The 23117-nt window shown below is 41.0% G+C and overlaps 1 protein-coding gene across 1 annotated transcript in view; it reads right to left on the bottom strand.

Moving 5' to 3' along the window:
- Positions 1-23117, bottom strand: part of sema4c (sema domain, immunoglobulin domain (Ig), transmembrane domain (TM) and short cytoplasmic domain, (semaphorin) 4C) — a 173784-nt gene that overhangs the window by 108410 nt on the left and 42257 nt on the right. Inside the window, exon 3 of the mRNA XM_042489017.1 lies at positions 4431-4639. Within this exon, the coding sequence (XP_042344951.1) occupies positions 4431-4554 (124 nt within the window). The 5' untranslated portion in view covers positions 4555-4639. The remainder of the gene's footprint in view (positions 1-4430; positions 4640-23117) is intronic.

The following is a 23117-nucleotide window of genomic DNA, read 5'->3' on the forward strand; positions in this document are numbered from 1 at the left end:
AAGCGCAGGGTGAATGGTGTGCAGAGTGTGTGTGTGTGTGTGTGTGTGTGTGTTTTTCTCTCTCTGTCGTTCCTCTGAAGCTACTCTTTCTGTCCTTTTAAGGCAGTTAGCGACTGGCCTCTCTCTCTCAGTCTTTCTCCATGTCTCTCCACCTGTGTCTCTCTCTTACTTTCCTTCCATTATATATATCTCCCCTCTCTCTTCTCCCCCACCTCCTCCCCTCCATCTTTCTGCAGCTTTGTTTTTCCATTTCGTCTCTCTCCTATCTCCTCTTCAGCACCGTGGCAAGAACCCATCCATATAAGTCATTTTACCCAGTATTGAGCCTGAAAATCTCATTTTTCTTTAACCAAGTGGAGAAATCTGTCAACGGGTAAGATAATCCCACTTGTTTCCAATGCAAATCAATTTACGTCAAGAAATCTTTGTACTCTCAAGTGCCACACTCGAATCAAGTATGACAGAAATGGCGCGATACTCCTTTATCCCGTGTTTCATGACAGGGCTTTTATTTCCGAGACATTCGTGACAAAAAAAAGTTGAAGCTGCACTCGAGGCGAGGGGAGTTATCTTGCCTCTACAGGCAGATTTATTCACCAGTTCGTCAGAAAAATACTCAAACTGGGATACTTTATGGTAGTTTTTTTCTTCCTCATAAGAACATGCAGCTTATGAGGAAGCAGCTTTCCCCATTTGCCTGGTTTGTTTTAACCCTTTGCAACGTGAAGCGACATCACCTTTCTTGTGCTGCTATAAGACACCTTTCACAAGTATTTAACCTTTGAATCCGGAGCAAATTGTGTGATTTTTTTCAGCAAAAAGGGAAAAAAGGCAGTGAGCAACTTGGTAAGAAATGCTCCACAAATTGCAAGAAATAAATAGATTTAGGAAAGTATTTTTAAAAAGCTATGGAAAATTGTCTGGGGAGAAAGAAAAGAAAAGAACAAGGGGGAAAACTATATTTATAATGCTAATAATTGCATATTTAAAATTATGTTACAAAATTATAATAATTTTCTTGTACTTTTTTACTAATTTTCCTGGTCATTTCCTTGTTTTTTTTTTTTTTTTTTTAAAGAAAGTATTTTTCTCTTTTTATCTTTGTTCTTTCTTTTTTTCTTTGCTTCTTTTTTTTTTTTAATTTCTACTAACTTTCAGGTAATTTTCTTGTATTTCTCACTATTTTCTTGCAAATTTTAGGGTATTTTTTTCTTTCATAGCTCATTGCCTTTTTTCCCATGTTTTTGAAAGAAATCAAACTAATTTGCTCAAGTTTCAAAGGGTTAACCACAAGTGCAATCTGGCCAAAGTGCAGTAGAGACCACTCTCTGCCAATGCTGGCTTTGCTTTGTCACACTGGAGCATTTTCCCCAGAAATAATCAACACCGTATCGACTGTTTCCCTCCATCCTCAGGCCTCACATCCCACTGTAACGCCAGTGTAGACTGTAGCACAGACGGATGAGAGGAAGGCTGTAGGGATAAAAAAAAAAAAAAAAGGAGAAGGGGAGGGGTGTGTGTGATAGCGCCATGAGAAAGCTGTGTTTGAAATATCTCCACACCCCACCGCCACTGAGCGCCATTCTCCTCAAGAGCGGCTGAAATCTGAGCTCTTTGTGAAAACGCCATAAGAGCATTTGGGGTTCATACGATGAGCCGCTGCATACAAAGCACAAAAGGAAAGGGGATGGATAAAAGGCAAACAGAAAGAGGAGGGAGAGAAGGGAAAGGAGAGATAGATATGGGATGAAAGGTGGAATAGGTGGAATAGAGGTGAGAAAATATAGCTTTTTTCACATATTTTTTCTCCTGTCTTTATAGTATTTCCCTAATCCCCAAGAGAGAGAATGCAGCACTTCCCCTCTGAGGGATTAAAAAAGACTATTTCTCAGCTTGCAACAATTGGCATTGTTCAGTGAAGAAAGTCGGGCCTGGCTGCAGAGGAGGGCCGAGATAAAGAGTGCAAATGCAGTTGAGCGCTAGGATTAGACCAATGTATTGTTTTACAGAGGGTCGATGTCGGCTTCTTAACAAAAATCAAAAAGCATCCACCTCTGGTATAATGGAAAATCCTCCCTGATTGTTGTAATGGAATACATTTTTGCAATTACTGGTTTTGTATCGGATGTCTGACAAGATAAATCGTTTCAGGGCCAACTTGGAAGATTCTACTAGCAGCTGTCAGCCAGAGAAATCCGTCTTAAGGTCTGGCCTCGGTGGATTTAGTCCCGGGAAAGGAAGGAAATCTGCACAAATGTTTTATGTCAAGTTCAGCCTTGGTGAACTTTGACATGTAAATTTGAAAGTTCCGTCTTGATAGTACTAATTTTTGAGTATAAACTGCTCCACAAAGGAGGGACACTTCGAGACAGTTACAGTAGTATATAGTTAGGAGACAGAGGTCAGTGGTATAATGGCACCTTTTAAATTAGAGAAGTGCACTCAGGAGAGTGTAGATCTCTGCCAGATGGCACCTTTACAGTCAAGATGACTGTGTTTGCTAATCTTACAACAGTGGGTACAGTTCTAAACTGAAAATGTCTGCTCTGTACAGCGGTAGAGTCACAGCATGTAGTAGCAGGAATCAGATTTGACTTAGTAACGGATGACAGCGAGGAGAGTTGACCGACAAGATGATGGCAGAGGATTCTGTGTCACAGCAAAGAGCGTAATCAAAGTATTTGGAAGTAATTCAGATTAAAACCCTATGCTAATAGGGAACCTAAATCATGTTAATGAGGTATCACGAGTAGGTTGGCCTACATTGCTAACAAGTTAAAGGTGTGCTGCCTGTCGCTTGCTGCTCTTCTTCATCTAACAGCTTCCTGAAGCTGTTACCTCTTGTTCCACTGCTCCCTGTAATATTTAAAACTGATCTGCAGCCAAAAAAGCCCTATAAAGACTGCTGTCTTGTTTTGCAGATGCATTTCTAATGAACAATACAATAGTGCTAAACTCACTTACAAACACATTGCATTTCCTGTGACTATTCTATAATAAAAGTTCATGTTTTGCTGGCTAATTGCTTTTAATGTGAAGCTGCAGCTGTAGGAAATGTTCAGTTAACATCAGCAGTAACTTAATAGTAACTTCATAGTCTTCAGCGTTCTAACAGATGATGAGTGTCATCACTGAATATATTTTCTTGTAAAATGTCTGGTAATCTCTAACACTGGTGTTGTCACAAGATTATTAACCAGTGGGAAATTTACTCATTGCATCCCTAAAACACATTTGCACTCAAACATGCTTGGCCAAACACATGATCTTTGCTGAACTTATGGCCCTTGTAGCAACCATGTAAACAAGTCTGTAAGTGACTGTAAGACCAGAGACAGCAAAGTACAGAGAAAACAGAATGACATATCCTGACTAGCTGACATGTTAGCGGTTAGCATGCAAGATGCAGTAGTTCACAAACTAACCCTGCAAGTATTCACTACATAATCAAGCTTCTAGTATCACATTTCACTTGCCACTTTTGTACTGTGAATGAGCCTTTAAAGAAACACTGTAATTAAAAAAATACAAGTTCTAATTGGGTTTCCCTGTATTAATTGTACGGTCATCTCTTGAAATATGGCAAATATACGTGTGGTCATGTGTGGGTGGGGTTAGTTGGTTTCGCTTAATCATATCTGACTGGATAAATAAATGTAATTGCCCAAAAGCTCAGGATGTCATCAAAAAACCCGATGAGGTTTTTGATGTCCAAACTGAAAAAAAAAAGATTTTCAGACACATATTTGAATTGTAACAATACATGAAGAACTATTAATCCTTTTCTTGTGCCGTGTTCAGACACCTTTACAAGTATTCCAACCTTTGCACCCTGAAAAAATTGGTTTGATTTCTTTTGAAAACATGGGATGCATGGGCAATGAGCAAAATATTAGTAATTTTTATTTTCATTTTTTTAAGTTAGTGAAAAATCCCTTAACGTAAACTTTATTCATAAAAAAAGTTGTATATGTGAAATTATTCTACATAACGGTTATACAATTTAAGCATTTTTTTATGTACATTTCTTTGTTTTTTTATTGCTTGTTTTTTTTAACTCTCCCACTTTTTTGTTTGTTTGCTTGTTTGTTTTGCTGTTTTGTGTGCTAATTTTCACATGTTTGTTTTTTATTGTTTTAAATATATTTTTTAAAAACTAATTTCCTGCTAATTTTTGGGTCATTTCTTCTTTAGTTGTTCATTACCTTCTTCCCATTTTTTCAACTATATCAAGCCAATTTGCCCAGGTTTCAAAGTGTTAATACAGGGACATAGGCTTAGATGTTGGATATTTTATTTTTTAATAATTCTATTGAGACTCTAAGAAGCCGTTACCTAAAGGAGTTCTAACAATCTAACCTTCACTGGAAGGTTTCAGTGCCCCCTGAGGTCTTAGTGCTCTACCAGCCAGTATTACACTGCTCACTCACCCTGGTATCGAACAGTCTTGCGTGGGATGGGGTTCCAGTTGAGACCCAGCGACTTCTGCCATCCAACCAGAAACACCAGGAGCAAGACCTTGGTCCCGCCCATGGCTCCCATATCAGCTCCCATTCGTCGAGACTGGCGCTGAGTGATGGATGGAGGGATAAATCAGTTGATCAGAGGGACCCGAGAGAGCAGCCCGGCTCCTGGCAGCCTGCCGAGCGAGAAAGAAAAACCAACACATCAGCTGGAAGCAGCAATTCACTTCCTTTATTGGCTTGGTTGTTTATCAGAAACTATTTTCTCAGAACAGTATTTATAACTCGCACATTTTTCAAAAAGCTACAGAAAATTGTTCACACGTTCAAGCTGCACTGACAGATAAATTTCTCACTCTGAAACAACACGTACTGTAAAATTTAACATGGTCATCAAAATCCACAATAATGTAAAACAGAAATGAGTTATGCAAATCATTAAAGCCAACAAGGACATAGCTGTAATCAGTGTATGCGCCTCTCTGTGTGTGTGTGTGTGTGTGTGTGTGTGTCAGCCAACAAAAACAAACCAAACATTTTAATGACTTTTGGCCGGGGGGGTTATGCAGGAAGGTTTTCCCTGTCCCTCCCTTTCTGTGAACGATAATCCAGCTATCGCCACTCAAAAAGCTCAGAAATAGCTTATCGCTGCACTCTTGTCAAGCCAATTCAGCAACAGTATATTAAACTGGGGCCGAGTTATCAAAGTTAATTGGCGCTGGCAATGCATCAAACGCCAATGTGTTGGGAAATGAATGTCGAGGCAAGGACAATCCAATAGCACTGTGTTGTAAATGAATTGGTTTATGCGTAATGAACATGTCAAGTGTGCGGCTACAGAGCGGCATTACGGTCCAATAACAGCACAGGATGATTGACTTGTTACGGCGCCGCAGGTGAGACCGATGCACAGGGCGAGGAAAGGAATTTCATATTGAAACAGAACTTACATGAATAATGACACAAACTCGAGTTTATTTTTTTGTATGCATGTGAAGACCTGCCAGCCTTACAACTTGTACCGTTATGCTGTATCGTCATTCTGTATTAACTTGTTGACATCAATTAGTGGCAGAAATGTGTTAATTCAAGATAAAACATGTAACTTGTCAAATAACTGCAAATTGAACTATGAACAACCTTAAATTCATTAATTTGTATTAGTAGAGTGCTGGAGTGGGAAAATAACTTTAAAAATCATCTTTTTTAATAATGTTGGACTGCTGCCATCAGTAAATTTTCTGCAGCCACATGTGTAGACAAACCTCAGTGATCTATGATGCCAAGTGGGAAATTACACAGCTAAGAAGGAAATTACATATTCTGCTTCTAACTGCTAGTGGATGGTCGTATTTAAAAAAAAAAAAATCCAGGCTGATTGTTGGGTCAAAGAGTTGATCTAAATTCACCCAAATTACAAAAAAATATTTTATCAGTTGCCTCTGGTGATATTCAGTCCTACACACATTTTATTTGTCCATGTTGTGGGGTGTCTGTCTCTGAGATTTCTGCAGCAATACAATGTAGGTGAATGGACTTTTGTTTGTGCTGCTCACAGCAAGACAATTTAACAAAAAATGGATTAAACAAACTAGGCTGTTTATGTATGTAGGCTATTTATTGTACCGTATATGTCCACACTCAAACGTGGGCTAAAAAGCCTGCTGTCGTAACCTCCTCCTGACAGCATTCCTGATTTCTTTCTCTCTCTGTCTTTATGATTTCAATGCAGTCATTAGTACAAATATGGCATTAATGGAGTTAAACTTGTAAAATTGTACATCTACATGAGTGCGTATAGCGGGTCTGGTTATCAAACTACCTGTTTTCGAAATGTTACACATACTGTCAGAAGTAGCCCCACACAATTATGCCACTGTTCCATAATCTGATAAATACATTGTATGATGCATACCTAATTAGGGCTAGATATCTGTACTTGAAACTTTAAGGCGATATCAACCAAAATAACAAACCGTTAGCCCTGTCGCTGTGGCCAGGCGACAACCCATACAGCCTGTAGAGCCTCGGTGTTTTTGATAGAGTCTGCAATTCAGCATGTAAACAGCCCCCAAAATGTTCAAAAGTACTACACAACACTCAATTCACATGATAAATATCAAATAAAGTACTCCATTGGTATCGCTAACACTTAAGGCCCTGACACACCAGGCTGATGGCTGTTGCTCAACGCTGGGCTGTCGGTGAGTGTCTGGCACCCTAGTGCCAGCCCTTGTCATTTTTTTTATGGCTGATCCAGCATGTTTCTTTGATGTCGGTTTGGTGTGTCTGGGTTTTTAGGAGGACTGATATTTATACTGGTCATTTTTTAAAAAGATACTTAGCCCTGTACCTAAACAAAAAAAATGTGTCCATAGTTTTAACACAGAGACTTTAGACACATTGGAAAGCAGTTCCAATCTGATTTTCTGGAGTACCTGCATGTGACACTGTAAGCAAAAGAGATGACACTGTTGCATTTCAATGTCATTTTTAAATGCAGCGAGCAACAACAATTCTGCTCACTTAACTGTATTCAAATGGCACAAATTTCTGAGATGGATATGTCAGAACCTCAGAGCATAAAACCCAAACTATGTGCATGCCTTGATAGCGCTGGGAGTGGTGAAGTGAAAAAGATGTGATTTTTTGTGCAGTAATTCGGGTGCGCTGACCCTTTAATTTAAATTTAAAAGTAAGCTATAATAAACCCACTGCATCTCCAATTCACTGGCCACAATCTAATCCAAGTCTAATTACTCTAACCTTAATACTAAGCCAATTACTGAACTTTAACCTCACCATTGCACATATAAGGAATGATGGATATTTCTTAATATTTGCATGGGGACCAAATATGCTCATAAAAATTAAAATACAAAGCCACACACGCAGAAACACACACATCATCTGTAAGCTTTCCCCTCTGCACCTGCTGCGTATCAGCGAGTGAAATGGCGCCTTTGAAATAGCGCACGCTCATTGGAGAAGGGAATCCATTGACTTTTAAGCAGGCCCAAAATGTCAAACTATATTTACTTTAACCCAGCACAAAGACAGAAAGTTACTCTGTACTTGTAACACATTTCATGTCTCCCACCCCCTCTCCCTCATCTATTCCCACATGTGAATATTAAATTCCAGCACTGGCAAAAAAACAACATTTGGCCTATTTGGTGGATTGGCAGGAGAGGTAATTGAGATTTGGAGATGTGTGTGTGTGTGTGTGTGTGTGTGTGTGTGTGTGTGTGTGTGTGTGTTTCTGTGCCCACGTCCAACCAGTGTGACTGTTATTGATTACACTTTTGAGGGGAAAATAAGAAGAGGCTGAAAGTAGAAAAAAAAAATCAAACACCCCCCCCCCCCCACCCCCCCCCCCCCCCCCCCCAGCGGCAGATCAGATCATAGCGACGTGCTGTTAAATGAGCGTGCTTAAATGCTGGGTTTGGGTGTCTCCGAGCCTTGCGGTGCCGAGCTTTATTGGATCGATGCTGGAGGCCTTGCCGGCCAAACGCTTGACTGAGCCGAGATTGAGATTGAGATTGAGAGGTTGAGATGGAGGGGGTGACGCTGAGAGAGAAGGGATGAAGGGTTGAAAGAGTGAGAGAATTGGAGGGAGAGTTACGGAGAAAGAAAAATTGCATGTAGAGACGTTGCAGGAGGCTTAGTTTTTTTTTTTTCTCCTCCCGCAACAGCCATGCTTCCATCTCTGTGCAGAGAGGTAACCAAGTGAAGTGGGCATCCTGAAGGCCGGATTAAGTGAAGAGGCAGCGTGTAAACACACCACGGGAAGATGAGGAGGGAGGGGGGAAAGTGGAGGAGCGGATACAAGGCTGCTGCCTGAGAAAAAGCTGAAAAATCTTTAGTGTACACCTCGCTGTCATTTCCACTACATTTTTTTTCCCCCTGTTTGCTGCCTCTTTCTGTTTTCCTACATTCCATCTCCTTCTCTTTCCTCTGTGATATAATAACACTGCAAAACGTTACACTGAATGTTGATCTTCAAATCCAACAGCATATACACAGAAAGGTCAGACTCTCAAGGGTCTGTTACAACCTGCAAGGTGAAGATCACATAACAGCGGGCTACTTTCCTGTTGAATTGTTTGCTCACTTGCCCTGGCTTACTAGTTGAAGCAAGGGGTTAACAATGGTGCTCTTAGAGAAACCTATAGTGCAGGTTTCAGCATCAGATTTCACCTGCTGACAGCAACACCACACCAGATAGAAGTGTCGTATGGGATCAGGCTGTACTTCAGTCGCAAGGATTGCTTTTATATAAATTACATTCCAGTTTCTGTGTTGCTGTCGTATCATGGAGGTTTCTCACAGATTCTTTAATGTGCAGGTCTGTCACACAATCAAAGACCAACTCTGATTAGGATGTCTGACTGGAGGAATGTTAAATAATGATTAAAGAACAGCTCAATGTCATCGTAGTAAAACAACGACAAATGTATTTTTCTGATCAACTGTAACAATGGTTCCCAACTTTCTTCCTTAAGGGACCCCTTCTGTCTTTGAGTAAACTGACAACTTCTGACTTAGTGACATATTTAATGGTTATTTCTCTTTGTATTTCTTTTACCTTTGTAATTTATGTTTTATCTATTGTGTTTCCTTTTATTTCTGGTTTGATTTTTTAATTGTTTCTGTTCTTGCTGTTTATGGTCTGCTTCTTTGTATTATTTTACACTGATATGCGTCCTGCATCTTGCATTATTTGTCCTCTGGATTTAATTTTATCCTAACTCCTAACTCGTGTGGGTGTTTTTAAAGGTGCTATATAAATTAAGTTATTATTATATGACATTCAATACAAAACAAACTACTAATGCTAATGCTAATACTAAAATGTGCAATTTGGATGAATTCTGAGCAGAATATAGTGTGTGAATAGAGTTTTCTTGATATGTGTAGGAACGTTTTATATGATTCTCCCTTTTATGTTTTTTCGTTGTTGTTCTGTAATAACTAACTGGGCTTCTTTTCTGACAAATTTTCCCTGACTCACAGTTGCCCATTCTTTTATTAGCTATTTGGTTGTTTTATCTGTGTATTTTTACAATGCAGGATGAGACTGATAAGCAGAGAGTGAAGGCACTGTGAATATAACTTGTGATCAGGTTTTCACCATGTGAAAATTTCTGCTTTAAAAATGATCTACACTCTGAAATAGCAATAGCTTTTTTATTCGAAGAAATGCTTGAGAAATGAATGGAATGCTGAGGTACAGGACTACTCTGGGCACAGATGGAGCAGTAAAACGTGAAAATGTGAAAGTGAAACTTAACCGTTCATTGTGCTGGGCCTCGACAGGAGCTGCTCTTCTCATCAGCAATCTAATTAGCTCTAACAGGACTACCTTTTTGGGAGGTGTTCAGAACTGAGATGAAGTAAACTTTGATTTAATTTGGGCTACACAGTCATCATGTTTCTTTTCTTAAGCTCAACCTACATAACTTTACTTGTCTAAACCTAAAGAGTCCCAGCAATGTTTCTTTTTCTAAAACTAACCTATGAAACTTAAAGTATGTAACGTCATTCTTTGGGTGTTAAATCGTGAGATATCATACACCACTGAATGAGGATACATTGTGGTACACTACAATGAAAAGAAGTTGATTCCAAATAAAAGTCGTGCACTCAAATTGTTTTTAGAGCTGCAAACCATTTAAAAACCAGCAAAGGCACAGTCTTCCAGTCTTCGGTTCAGTGCGATTGATTTAGCTGCTTTAATAGCATGCAGCAGAGGGATTCCATACAGCGCCAATCTAGGAAATTGAGCCATTCACCAAAGAGCAATAACACTCAACTAAGAACCGATTAGCTAGCTGCAGCATTGTTTTCTATTCAGTGTTGTTGACTACTTCTCTTCACTTGTCACCACTGCTCTGCTAAAACTGCACACTGGAACTTAATGCACGACGGGGGAGATGGCTGAAGTCAGGGCTGTGATGTATATTTCTTTTTCTTTCCATCAAAACTGCCATTTATGATCCCTGGTTGTGTCGTAAGAGGTGAGACTGAGCCGCGCTCTCCCCTGATGACCAAATTAACTCACTTGTTCGGTCTCTCACCACGGCCTCTTTAAGGTCCTGCGGTGTCACATAACTCTGCAGGCGGTATCAAATCATCTTTTAGCTGCTGGTGTTGTTGTTGAGCCTGGTTTAGCTAATGAGCTGAGACACGGCAGCCTAATAATATCAGTCAGCACTCCACAATGGAGAGCTCATTAAAACATACAGAGAAATAGGCCACATGTTCTGATTAGCTTGCTGAGCTCCTGTGTCTCTTGGCTGCGCTCGCAGATTTTGTGTCATTGTGTGCGCACACGTGTGGGTGTTTTCTTGCGTGAATGTGTGCTCTTGTGTGTTTCTAGTCGGAGTATATTAGGAAGTAAGATGAGTCCCTGTAGGGAGAAGCAGACCAGGGTCGTTTCCTCGAAGTGAGCGGATGTTGGGGGGGTGGGGGGGTGGGGTAAAGGAAGAGAGGAACATTTTCAACCCCCATTTGTCTATCCTCTTTTCTTCATCGCTCTATGTCTTTGTTTTCCGTTGTCCTCTTCCTGCCCTTCATACTCCCCACGTCTCCTTTCCTGGCAGCCTTTTCTTACCCTTCCTCTCTCTCTCTCTCTCTCTCACACACACACACGCACATGCGCACACGCACGCACGCACGCACGCACGCACGCACGCACGCGCACACACACACACACACACACACACACACACACACACACTGGTGCAGTCCCAGCTGATTTCTAGCCCTTCCAGGCACTGTTTGACTTTTAACCTCGACCTCTGACCCTATTGTGGGTTAGAGAGTCGGGGCGCATTACCCACCACCCTCCACTCTGACTTTCACAGTGGAACAGACTTAATGTCCATTAACCCGTAACTGCCCCTACACACACACACACACACACACACACAGTACGGACGGATGGACTAAAGGACTACCTCCACCCTTCATCTCCTCTCTCGCTTCCCTGCAAAACAAACACAGCGGCTACCGTCAGCTCTCTTCCTTCCTTCCTTCCTGCAAAAGCCGTCCCCTCCCCTTTCCCTCCACCTTTTATTGCTCCGGGAGCATTTGAAAAAGAAAAACCACACACAAATACACACACACACAAGTGCGAACTGACACACACACAAAAGCTGTTTCCCCTAAATAGAACAAACTGGATCAAACGATTTCACAGCTCGTGGACGGAGGGATGAGAGCGGCTGCAGGACTTTTATGCTGCGTTTGCCTCACTTTGAAATCAGCATAGTGGGAAGTTGGAGCAGCGCTGGTGCATAAATGGTTGGATATGTATGGGTTTCTGAGGCTGCCGATAGCCCCTTTTCTACATGGGATTATTTGAAAAATTCAAAAGAGGACTGTCCCAACAAACCTTTTAAGATGAAAGCTTCTCAAACAGCAACAAGAGCATCATGGGATGCTGAAACTCAGTATTATAATAGAAAGGATTCTACTCTTAAAAGGATTATGATATAATATGAATAGTAGAAATTACTAGTAAAATATCTCAACAGCTATTGAATGGGCTACCATGACATTCATGTTCCTTTCAGGATGAATTGTGATAATCTTCGTGATCCCCTGATGTATGAAAAATACCTGTTTTAAAATAAAGAATATTTTAGTCGACTGAAATTTCACCTACTCTCAGTGACTGAGTGCACCCCACCTGAGAGTGGTGTGTGTCCACCAAAGCAAATTTTCCCTGAGAACAGCACTGCAATGGGACTTAGGAGCACTGCATATTTACAAGGTGGAAAAAAAAATCGATGCAGCATATCTATTTTGTGTGGAGATTTTGCATTGTTACACTGATGCAATGTATTGATTTTTTATGATAGGAATTATATATATTGCGAGTATAACTTACTTTTAGCAGCCTACTAGAGTACATTAAATTGCTTCTTCAGTCCACTAGATACATTCTTCTGCAATAAAGTGACCAAAATAAAAATCTTTAAAACTTGATTTGATAAAACAGATGTTAAAAAAGTTTTCCATTGGGGAAATAATTCACAGCTGAAAAAAGGCATTAAATTGCAGAATATGTTATCACAATACTTCTGTATTAGCATATCGCAAAACATTTAAAAGCGCAGTAATATTGTGTTTTGACTAAAGTATCATGATACTTCGGGCCTCGGGTATTTCCCAACCCTTATATTTACCGTAGAAAATAGACGCACCTACTGTGACGTAACCAAATGGTTTGTAGACTCTCATTTTAAAGCTTCTAGTTTGGCATTGCGGCCATTGCCATCTTTATTATTTGGAGCCAGAAGTGAAAATTAGCTATGAAGACCAAAACCTTTTTTTTCCTTTTGTAGCAGGTTGTAAACATGTATATTTCTGTTATAAAGTTGGGCATTTTAACATGAGGGTCTATAATGTTTAATGCACTCTTGGAGTCTGCCTCAAGTAGCAAGGAACTCAAGGAACTGCAGTTTGTGACGCATCCGCATCGGCTTCATTTTTCAGTTTGCTATTTGGCACAAACATAGAATTTACATTTAGCTACAAACCCCAGCAGCACGACAAGGTGCTGAGTGTCTATTCTGCGCTTAGCACTGCATGTTCAGGGTTTTTTTGGTCTTTTTTTTTTTTTTTTGCATTTTGCAAATGTCACTGTCACTTATTAACCAGCCGTCCAATCACAGAGGAGGAGGGACAGGACAAATACCACAGAGACCAACAGTCACATCAAGAATGAGTGCTAAACAACAACAACAACAACAACAACAACAACAGAGGAGAGGATTACTATGGTAACAATGTTTATGGCTGACCACAGAGCCCGGTCCACTGGGTCTGTCCTCTCTCTCTACGCGCTTTAGCCTTCCCTTCATCTGCGCCAGGGCCACAACAAGGACTCTGACATTGTTGACTTCCGCAGGTATTGCGTATCATAGCAACCAGACACACCAAAGCATGTTAGCTGAAAAAAACGCTGCACCTCTGAAGTGCTCCAACACTCCCAGCTGGGCGCTTTCAGAAAAGCACATGCCATTTTCAGCAGGGAAAAACGCTTTGGTGGACGTACGGCCTACTGAAATAACACCATTGTCCAAACATAAGAAATTTAGCCAGACAGCATATCATTCAACTAATTGAACAACCGACCAGAAAGTGTCAACCCTTTTATTAACATTTCACATCAAGTTTTCTTTCGTCCAGCACACTGATTTATGACCAAATATCTGCAAATCTGATGACACTCCCATCAGCCTCAGCTGTCGTTTGTGTTCAGTGCTAATTAGCATACCATCATACAGGCTGTGGATGTCCCTTGAAAAGAAAAATGTGGGTCCTTTTGGAAGAGCAGTTTAATTGGTAGCACAGTTCAACTTTTTGAAGTTAACTTTCAGAGAGAGCTCTCACAGATGAATCGCTCAAAACGTTGATATTTTTTCCATACAGAAGGCTTCACTGCCAAACGATAATAATTTGTAACCAAAGTTCAACTTGTATTCTGCGGGTTCAAAATGTTATCTAAGAGTCTGTGCACCCAGCCAGACAGCCTTGGAGGAAGATTTATCATATGATAATTTCACCAATTTATATGATTTTATACAGCTGGAATATTTTGATCGGAGATCAGAGATCGGCACTTAAAACAACGAGGTCCCTCAAAAACAGTGTTGGTGAATTGAGCTCAGATGCTGTAAGTCTCAGTGTATGACAGCTTCACTTAAATGCCTGGAATATGACTGTAAAAATATACAATGGCTCCGCTTGTGGCGACGCATCAAAGAAGAGGTTTCAAGGTTCGGGGTTCAAGTCCAGAGCAAAGTGGCTATGAAAAAAAAAATCATGTTACAGCACTCCCTGCAAAATTCATAACTTGTGGGGTGTGAAGTGAGGGTGAGGGACGAGAGGGAAGTCAACAAGGACTTCAACATTATTATTTCTTTTTTTTTGCTTTTTCTTCTCGATTATTGATACGGTGCCGCAGAGCCCTACGTGTAAAAGGGCTGGAAGAAAAGCCACAGCTCGACATTGCACTGAGAAGCTTTTTCCCCATACAGTGACAAGAACGATGAAGACAACAGAGCTTTTATTCGGAGTCGGGAGCTAATGGAGCACACATGGACACTCCATTGACAGTGAAACACACACCCACCCACACCGCACTCAGCATCTGAGAGGCTCCGTACAAAGACACAGGTGGACACTTAAAGAATGGGGAGTGTGTGTCTACATGGTTTGAATGCACAGTTTTTATAGCAATAACAAGCACAAGTGAGTCTGCATCAGAGTGATAGCATTAACTAGCATATCTGTGAAAATAAGTGTGAATAAATTAGTCTTTAAGTTGACCAACTTGTGAGTTTATGTGCTGTGTGTGTGGGTGATGTGCTGGCAGATTACGCTGTGTGTTTGTGTCGAGCTGGCACACATGAAAGACTGACAATCAAAGGGGCTTGATCAGCCGCATGCAGCGTGCGGGTGTGTGCATGAATGTATGAGATGAATGTGAAAGAGAGTGTGTGATGGCGCCTGCAGCGGCGTCCTTCTGAAACGCCCAACACGATGTTAACATCTTCTGAAGAGGGTTTGAAATCCCCCTTTAAGAACCGCTGCCATCAATATGTGAGCCAGCCATCAAATTACATGCACCTGAGCACATGATTTCCCTTATTTGCACACAATTAATGATTTGCTAACCAGCGGCGGGGCATCAGGCGGTTCGACTGCATCAAGTTAATGTCATTGACTTTCCTTTCACATGGTGATTGGAATTCACCTCCCATCCTAATTACCTCAAACTGGAGCAGAACTGAGTGCCGCATTTGACTTTAAAAAACCTATTTCCACTTGATGGAAACGTCAAAAAACTAAAATAAAAAACTCCCACGAGAGTTTGCTGTGTAACATCTTTGCCTCCCTCACTGCTGCCTCCCACCAGCACCCTGCGCTTTCATGTCTCTCCCCTCGGAGATTCTGCAGGCCTTCAAATCTCCATCTTCTGTCCTTTCATCCCTACTGTAGCTCTTGCCCACTCGCCCCCCCTCCCCTCGTCTTGTCCGTGTCATGGTTGGCTGGTCAGGCGTGGTCGGCTTATAATTCTTTGATCGGCGCTCTGATCTCTTCCATCAGTGCCAGGGGCTTCAGCTGATTACAGATGAAATGGATCTGATTTGGACTCTGACTGCGGGCCAAACACCTGCTCAGACCCGAGGAAGTGATAGAAGAGGAGGTGCAGACGAGATGAAAACAGAGAGACTGACGTCCAGCTAATCGGACGACGAGACCATCTGTGCCTTTGGTCTGTGGCGATGTGAACGCACGACTGATGGAGGCAGATCTTTTTCTCAACATGTGGGGAGTGGAGATATTTCACAAGTATTGAACTCTCAAGGGCACTTCCCGAAGAATGGATTGTGGCCGCTGATGGCATCATGAATTGTGCATCTCTTGCACCCGCTATCTGCTACGTTTCAAAGTCCGATTCCTAAAAGATAATGCGCTGATGGAATTACAACCCAAACATGCCCGTAAAGTTTTGCAGCTGAGTGAAGTTTGTGCTTTCTTTTGCTGCCTTTTGCATCTTTTTGCAGTTATTCACATGGCAAAGTACAACTGTCGCCTTAAAACAAAAGACTCACTACAAATAAAATGCCCTTCGGCATGTGATATTGATGCCAGAGGCTCTGTTTAGTGTCTTTATGAGATGCACGTGGCTTTCAACTAACTCCAACTGAAATCCACCAGTTGCAAGGAGAGGACAAGGACCTGAAAATTAGCTTTGGGAATCATTAGATATTATAAAATGAGGGAAAATGTCTCTCTATATATACATACAGTATATCTATATTATATATATATATATATATATATATTATATATATATAAATATATCAGCGCTGTTTGCGCTTGAGGGAGTTTTATTGGGTTTTTTTGTTTGTTTTTAAAATTTTCTTCTTTTTTTATTTTGCTAATTTTCAGGGGGGTTTTTTTGTAACTTTGAACCAATTCCTTGCTAATTTTTGGGCCATTTCTTATAAAGTTGCTAATTGCCCTCTTCCTATGTTTCAAAGTGTTAATATCTGCGCTTCAAACTCTGTGAAGACAGTAATAATTTCACTATAACTGCATGTGGCTGTTCGCACTGCTCTTTGTGAACGGGACTGTTTTTGCAAAAAGGCTCATTTGCATAGAATGTGGTCAATTTTACACCAAAATGTGTGAATATTACCTGATTTAAATATGTGCAAACTGCACAGGAGTGCTATTTGCTTAGCTTTGCAGCTGTTTTGACAATTACCTGTTCACTTTTGGTCTTATTTGTGCTGGTTTGGAGGCTGACAAAAACCACACAATCCTTTGGTGAATTTGCTCATCAATACAAGGCTTGAGCAAAAGCTGATCCCCAATTTAAATGGTACTATTTTTGCTGCAGAAACCAGGGGCACTGTTTTTATTACTGGATAGTTTTACCAGGATATAATAAAAATAATCCAAGACTTTTGACAGGTTTTTCAGGCTACTTATCAGATATTAAATCTGTACCAGTAAATGTTTATTGTAACAATGGATCAAATTGCTACATGTAATCTGAAAAGTGCCTCTTGTGAATATGAAATCACAGAAAATTATCACAGACTCTGTAGTTTACTTGAGTTTTAGTGTTTTACTGTCTTTCAACGTATTTTTGTTTTTTACAGCCGCAACTTGAATGTTTTAATTTGGCATCACTGCTCTCATGAACCATGTTACCAGCCACAACAGGCAGCTGTTTCCAATGGAAAAGCCTTCAAAAAATCCCACTGTATACGGGCTGCCCAGCAGCAAACAGCAGGCAGATAAGTTAGCGACTAGTTTGCTAAAAATAGTAGAGCACAGGCAGCAAAATAGATACATATATCTCTCAGGTGGAGACCAAAACAGAGCTGAAGGAAGAATAAATATTAGACTTGTATCTATCGTGTGGAAACAAACAAATTCCAAATGAATGCTGATGTAACTCTGCATCAGCTGGGTGTGTAACAGTTTGCTAATCAGATAGCTATAGCAACAAAATCTGAGGAGTATCTGACTGAATCTATGAAATCCCTTTGCAGCCTTCTTTATCTACGGCATGGAGCTGAAAACCAACCCTAAAGAAATTCACTTGTTTGAGTGTGCAGTTTTTCACAGATGTTTCTAATCACTGCTTTTCAACCCCATGCCCAGGAGGTCCATGGTTTTTAATTCCAGCCAATCACCACAGCAGCTAATTTCACTCAGCGTAGCAGCCTGCAGTAAAAAAAAAAAAAAACTTCTTCAGAAACTTTTCAGTCAGTTCCCAGTTTTAAATCTAATTGAAAAAGCCATATTATGATATATTGTGACATGTAACTTAGTAAATGCAGCAATAAGATAAAAACAACTGAGGCAATCCACGTTTTGTAGATTTCTTTTTTCTGAACCAGAGCAAGAAATATGGCATCAGAACCCCCTAGTCTCAGTCTCATTATCAAGCTATTTTATTATGTATTTGTTGGGATTAATTAGAAGTCCATAATTTAAGGCATATAGTAGACTGGTCTTTGGGCAAAGTGGTTGGTTGAGTGTCTATTTAGATTACTTGCAGTTATTATAATTATATGGAATATAGACTACCGAAAAATGCAATGAGAATACATTTATGTCCGTAGGAGATCCATTTTTTAGCAGCCACATTAGCCAGATTCCTCTTACTCCTTTAACCTGATTGTGGAAACCAGGTTTTACTTGAGATGTATGAAATAAGATTACCTCAGAAAGCCAACATTAACCAGGTTACGTATGTGCGAGCAGACACACCGTCTGCGTTTTCCTCTCGCTCACTCTCTCTGTATAGCCCTCTCTCTTCCTATTCTCTGCGGCCGACCTTGTGCTGTCAGCCCGGCATATGTTGTTTCTGATGTGTGCGCATGAGTGCAGTGAGAAATGGAGAAAGCTCACGTGCACTCTGCCCTGCCATGACCTGTCTGCCCCATGCGCAGGCCTTGGGGATGCTGGAATAGCGCTCTGACCTTTTATCAATGCACATATACCGTGTGTGCGCTACTCCATGATCACCATGTGGTCACGGGTCGATCATCCTGGCTTAAGGCAACACACACACACATACACACACGCACACACACAAGTTAACTTCAGCTAACATTGTTGTTTTTGGTTCAAATATAATTTGTGAATATAATGTCTGCACATACACCATACATGCACATGCACACAAGAGCAAAACATAGAAGGGATGCTTTATCACGTGTCATATGCACACCCCTCACATATGTTACAACCTGCTCCTCACACAACAGCACACTAATCAAATCACTCTTGCAAATATGCTCTTCTGTCCCGCCGGCCAGATTCAGACAAACAAAAAAGCTGACAAACTTTCTCTGTTGTATTTCAAAGCTCATTAAAAAGCATTCACCGCTGTACGATTTAGCGCTGTAATCAGCTCTGAATAATAGAAATGGTCGTATTGACGCCTGCGGGCACCCGACGTACTGTCTCATTTCGCAACAACAACCGCCGGGCGTGTGAATGCAAAACACCACAAAACACACACGCCCACGCACACACACTATCTCCCTCTGCTCTGGTTTCACTCTCTGGCTGCCAGTCTCTGGAACAATCACAGTGTATTCTGGCTTGGGGAGACCGCCTACTATGCTCCTTGGGGGGCTAATTGTCCGGTAGCGCTCTTTCGCTCTCCCTCCCACACTCTCTCTGTCCTCTCCCCTCTCTTCGGCTGTGCTCTTTGAGCTTTTCTTTCGGGAAGAGTTCAGGAGTTCACGCTGAGCCCAGAGCCCTGGATCCCAGTGAGGTGCCACGGGGCAGAAAGGTTATACCTAGCTGGACTCCTATGGAAACGGCCCACACACCTCAACGGCAAGCAGGTGGGGAGGGAGGGTAACTGACAGAGACGTGAATAGAATGACAGCCGATAGAGAAAAAAAACAGCACAGAACAGAGGAAACATGACCGACTGCTTAGAGTGACTTTGTTCGCTGAGGCTTTCTTGGTAAAGTTTTTTTTATTCAGGCACAAGAAGTACCCTCCTATTATAGTTTTGCACCTTTTAAAGGAGCCATGCAGCACCTGGAAGCTGTTTTATAGCCACATGTTCTGTATGCTATCCAAACATGGATCACTATGGATCACACTATGGGTCCTTATAAACACCTAGTCCCCAGGAACCCACTATTTCTAAAAGAAAAAGGTTTATCCTTTTATGTTCTAAAAAACATCCTATCAACACAAACACTGTTTTTAAAAAAATCTGTCTACATGAAAACCCCAAAACAAAATTGAGGCACTGTCAAGAGCCTGTCGAACCAACAAGCAGGGATGTAAATCCTAATCCTAAAGCCATGTAGCACAATCAAGCCTGTTCTCATTCCCAACTTGTCAAATAACCCACTTGTTTTGTGATTTTGGCATCAGACATTGATGCAAAAAGGCACCTTTTGTGACAGTATGATAGTGTCACCACCAGTTTGAAACCCAGCGGAGTACAACGTAATATAAGGAGCTCAAAAGTCCCTATAGGGCGGGGAGGTGAATGGGTCCAACAAGCCCTGGACTTTTACCCACTGTTTGCTTCCCAAATGAATATTGAGCCAAACAATGATGTTTTTTTCTAAAAACTTTACTGTTTTACTGTTTTTACCTTTACTGTCTTGTGCTTCTGTTGCACAAGACAGTAAAGGTAAATACAGGTATTTTAACAATAATGTAAGTTTACTGTGTGCATCCAACACCAGAAATTGTACATTTCCCATAAAAACTGAAGTGTATTTTGAAAAGACACAACACATGTAACAAGCATAAATTGACATGGCGTCTCCGAATGTCAAAAACAAATCCAGGAGGATACCCAGCACGTCATATGTACGTCCACAGACCAAGCAGTGGTATTTCAAAAGTTGGAATGAGAATGTGTTGTCATGCAAAGAAGAAGGAGAAGTTGTTGAACAATGAGAAGCACTGACCTTCATGGCACATTTTGGATGTCATAGATGCCTCTGCTCCGCAAAAAGTGGAAGAGTAACAGTACATTTATGTGAAAACACATAAAAAGTCCTGTTAGCATGGTTGAAACCAGCACTATTTTGGCCATGTCCATTGCAAAAAAATGTCACCTCATTTGTGATGCCTCAAATAGGAGATTACACAGACACAGTTTCCATATGGACAAAAGGCCAAAAAACACATAAAAAAAGCTGCTGAAAAAATACCCGTTCATGTGTGGACCAGGCCTCATTCTGCATGCATCAACACCAAGCACTGCAATCTTGCTGCGACACCGTTACCTGCTTTCAGCACATTTAACTCCTTCCACCTCCCGAGCCGCCTCCTGTATTAGCATTTAGATTCATCTGAATTTAGAATGTTTCTCTCAATATGTGTTCATGGTCATTAGGAGTCGTGTATCTCAGGCTCTGCTGTGGGGTTTGTGAATTCAGGGACAGACTCTGTCTTTGCCAGAACAGAACATGAACATATCTCCAAAGTAAAATATGTATTATTATTGAGGTAAATTGCTGAACTGCCACATTATTCGTGCCCCATTTTTGTAGATTTGGCCATTATTTCTATCGTTAAAAGTAACACCGTACGAATCAAATTATTTGCTAAAGTCTGGGAACACGGCAACAAGTCTGGTGAAGCAAGAAACACAACAGTTTTAAAGTTTTGCAGACTGACTTCTCACTTTTACTGAATGCAACTGCTGTAATTGTGTGCAAAACAGCAATAATGGCTCACAGCAGCACAGTTTAGAGACAAATCAACAGCACACCCAGTTTTCCAAAGACAAGTGACTGAGATCCTCCATCTTGTTACACTGGAAAACAACTAACCAGATGTTATCATCAAAAGCAGTAACATACTGGTTTATAGTCAGCCATTTCAAACCTGGAGCTACATCACTTTTCTTTTACAAGTATTTAAACCTCTGAACCCTGTGCTAATTGGTGCAACTTCTTTCAAAAACATGAGAAAAAAGGCAATGAGCAACTTGGTAAGAAATATTCCACAAATTGCAAGAAACTAGTAGATAGGAAAATGAAAAAAAGGAAAAAAGCTGAGAAAACTAGAATTATAATAATCACAATTACATATTTAAAATACTGTTACAAAATCAATATTTCTTATGCACTTTTCTGAATGTCATTTCTTTGTTGTTGTTTTCACACTTTTTTTTTTTTTTTTTTTTTACTAATTCCCAGGTCATTTTCTTTTGCTTTTTACTATTTTCTTGCACATTTTTGGGTAATTTCTTCTCACATTGCTCACTGCCTTCTTACCATGTTTTTGAAAAAAAAAAAAAAAAATAAAATCAAGCCAATTTACTCTTGTTTCACAGGGTTAACATCTGCGTCAGTGATGCTGATTTCAACAGACTGTGTTTTACGTATGTAGGACACTTGTGAGTGATCAACTGTGTGTGGTGAACAGAGGATACAGAACAGACAACTTTGGCACGTGTTCCGGGGAACATGTGCACAGCTGTGTAGAGTTCACTGCTGCTGGTTGACACGAACACCGACATGAAGCAGGAGGAGTTCAGTGAGCGCCCAGTGCGTTTTGCAGTTGGTTAAACACTGAATATTAATAGACAATGTTGGCCTTTTTTTCTTAGCTTTTTTTAGGCATTTGATGACTGGTCATTACAAATATTGTGGGTGCCCCCTCGTCCCCTCCTGTATTTATGCTTGCACTTCTATGCTTTTGCATTCTATTCCTAAGCCAATTTAAATCCCTGAAAGCTAAGCAAAATATGTGAAGAAAAATAGCAAGACACTTTATCCTGTTTAAAGAACTACTAACAATAAAAGAGCCCTTGAGCAAGGCACTTAACCCAGCTTGACTCAATGTGCTCAGTGACTGAGAGAAGTCTGGAGACAATGAAAGACTTCTGGTGCTGGCCAGTTACCAGTGGCCAAAATTAGCAGACTGTGGTTAAACTGGGCAGCTCCCCGGAATGAATGTGCATTACTGTAAAAAAAAAAAAAAAAAAAAAAAAAAAAAAGGCAAAGCAGGACATTACTGTAGAAGCTTGTGCATACTCAGCAGAAGCAAATCCTCCCTTGGATGAATAAATGTATAAAAAAAAAATCTGCCGACGACAGCTATCGGATCAGTTAGCGAAAATCAACGATCATCAGCTAAAAATGCACCTGGCAGACGTACAGTGCAGACAGATATTTGTTGAAGAGAAGAAGGGAGAAATGAAAGGTGAGAAGAGCGAAAAGAGAGTGGCGGGCCTCGGCGCTCTAACCCAGGGTCTATTAGAGACTGATTGGGACCATTAGGCGGGAAAGACGATACGCAAGCCGCGAGCAGCGCTCCTCCGGCCTGGCTCTACATTAACCACTGCCTGCTCTCTACTTTGTTGAACACACGCGCTGATCGATAGCAATGAGGAAGGAGAGGAGGAGGGTAGGAGGTGGCGAGGCAAGCAGAAGAGAAAAGAGGTCCAGGTTTACGGGCAGATAAGCCGGGATCGATAGCGAGACAAGGACTGCTGCTGCGTGGAGAGAGAGGACAGAGGAATGCGAGACGTAGCGGGCTCACACTCGTTCACCTCATCAAACCTGACGGAGGGGAACCTGCGTGTGTGTGTGCAGGACACTTGGGCGAGCATCA

Source organism: Plectropomus leopardus, chromosome 6 (assembly GCF_008729295.1).
Source record: "Plectropomus leopardus isolate mb chromosome 6, YSFRI_Pleo_2.0, whole genome shotgun sequence".
NCBI lineage: Eukaryota > Metazoa > Chordata > Actinopteri > Perciformes > Serranidae > Plectropomus > Plectropomus leopardus.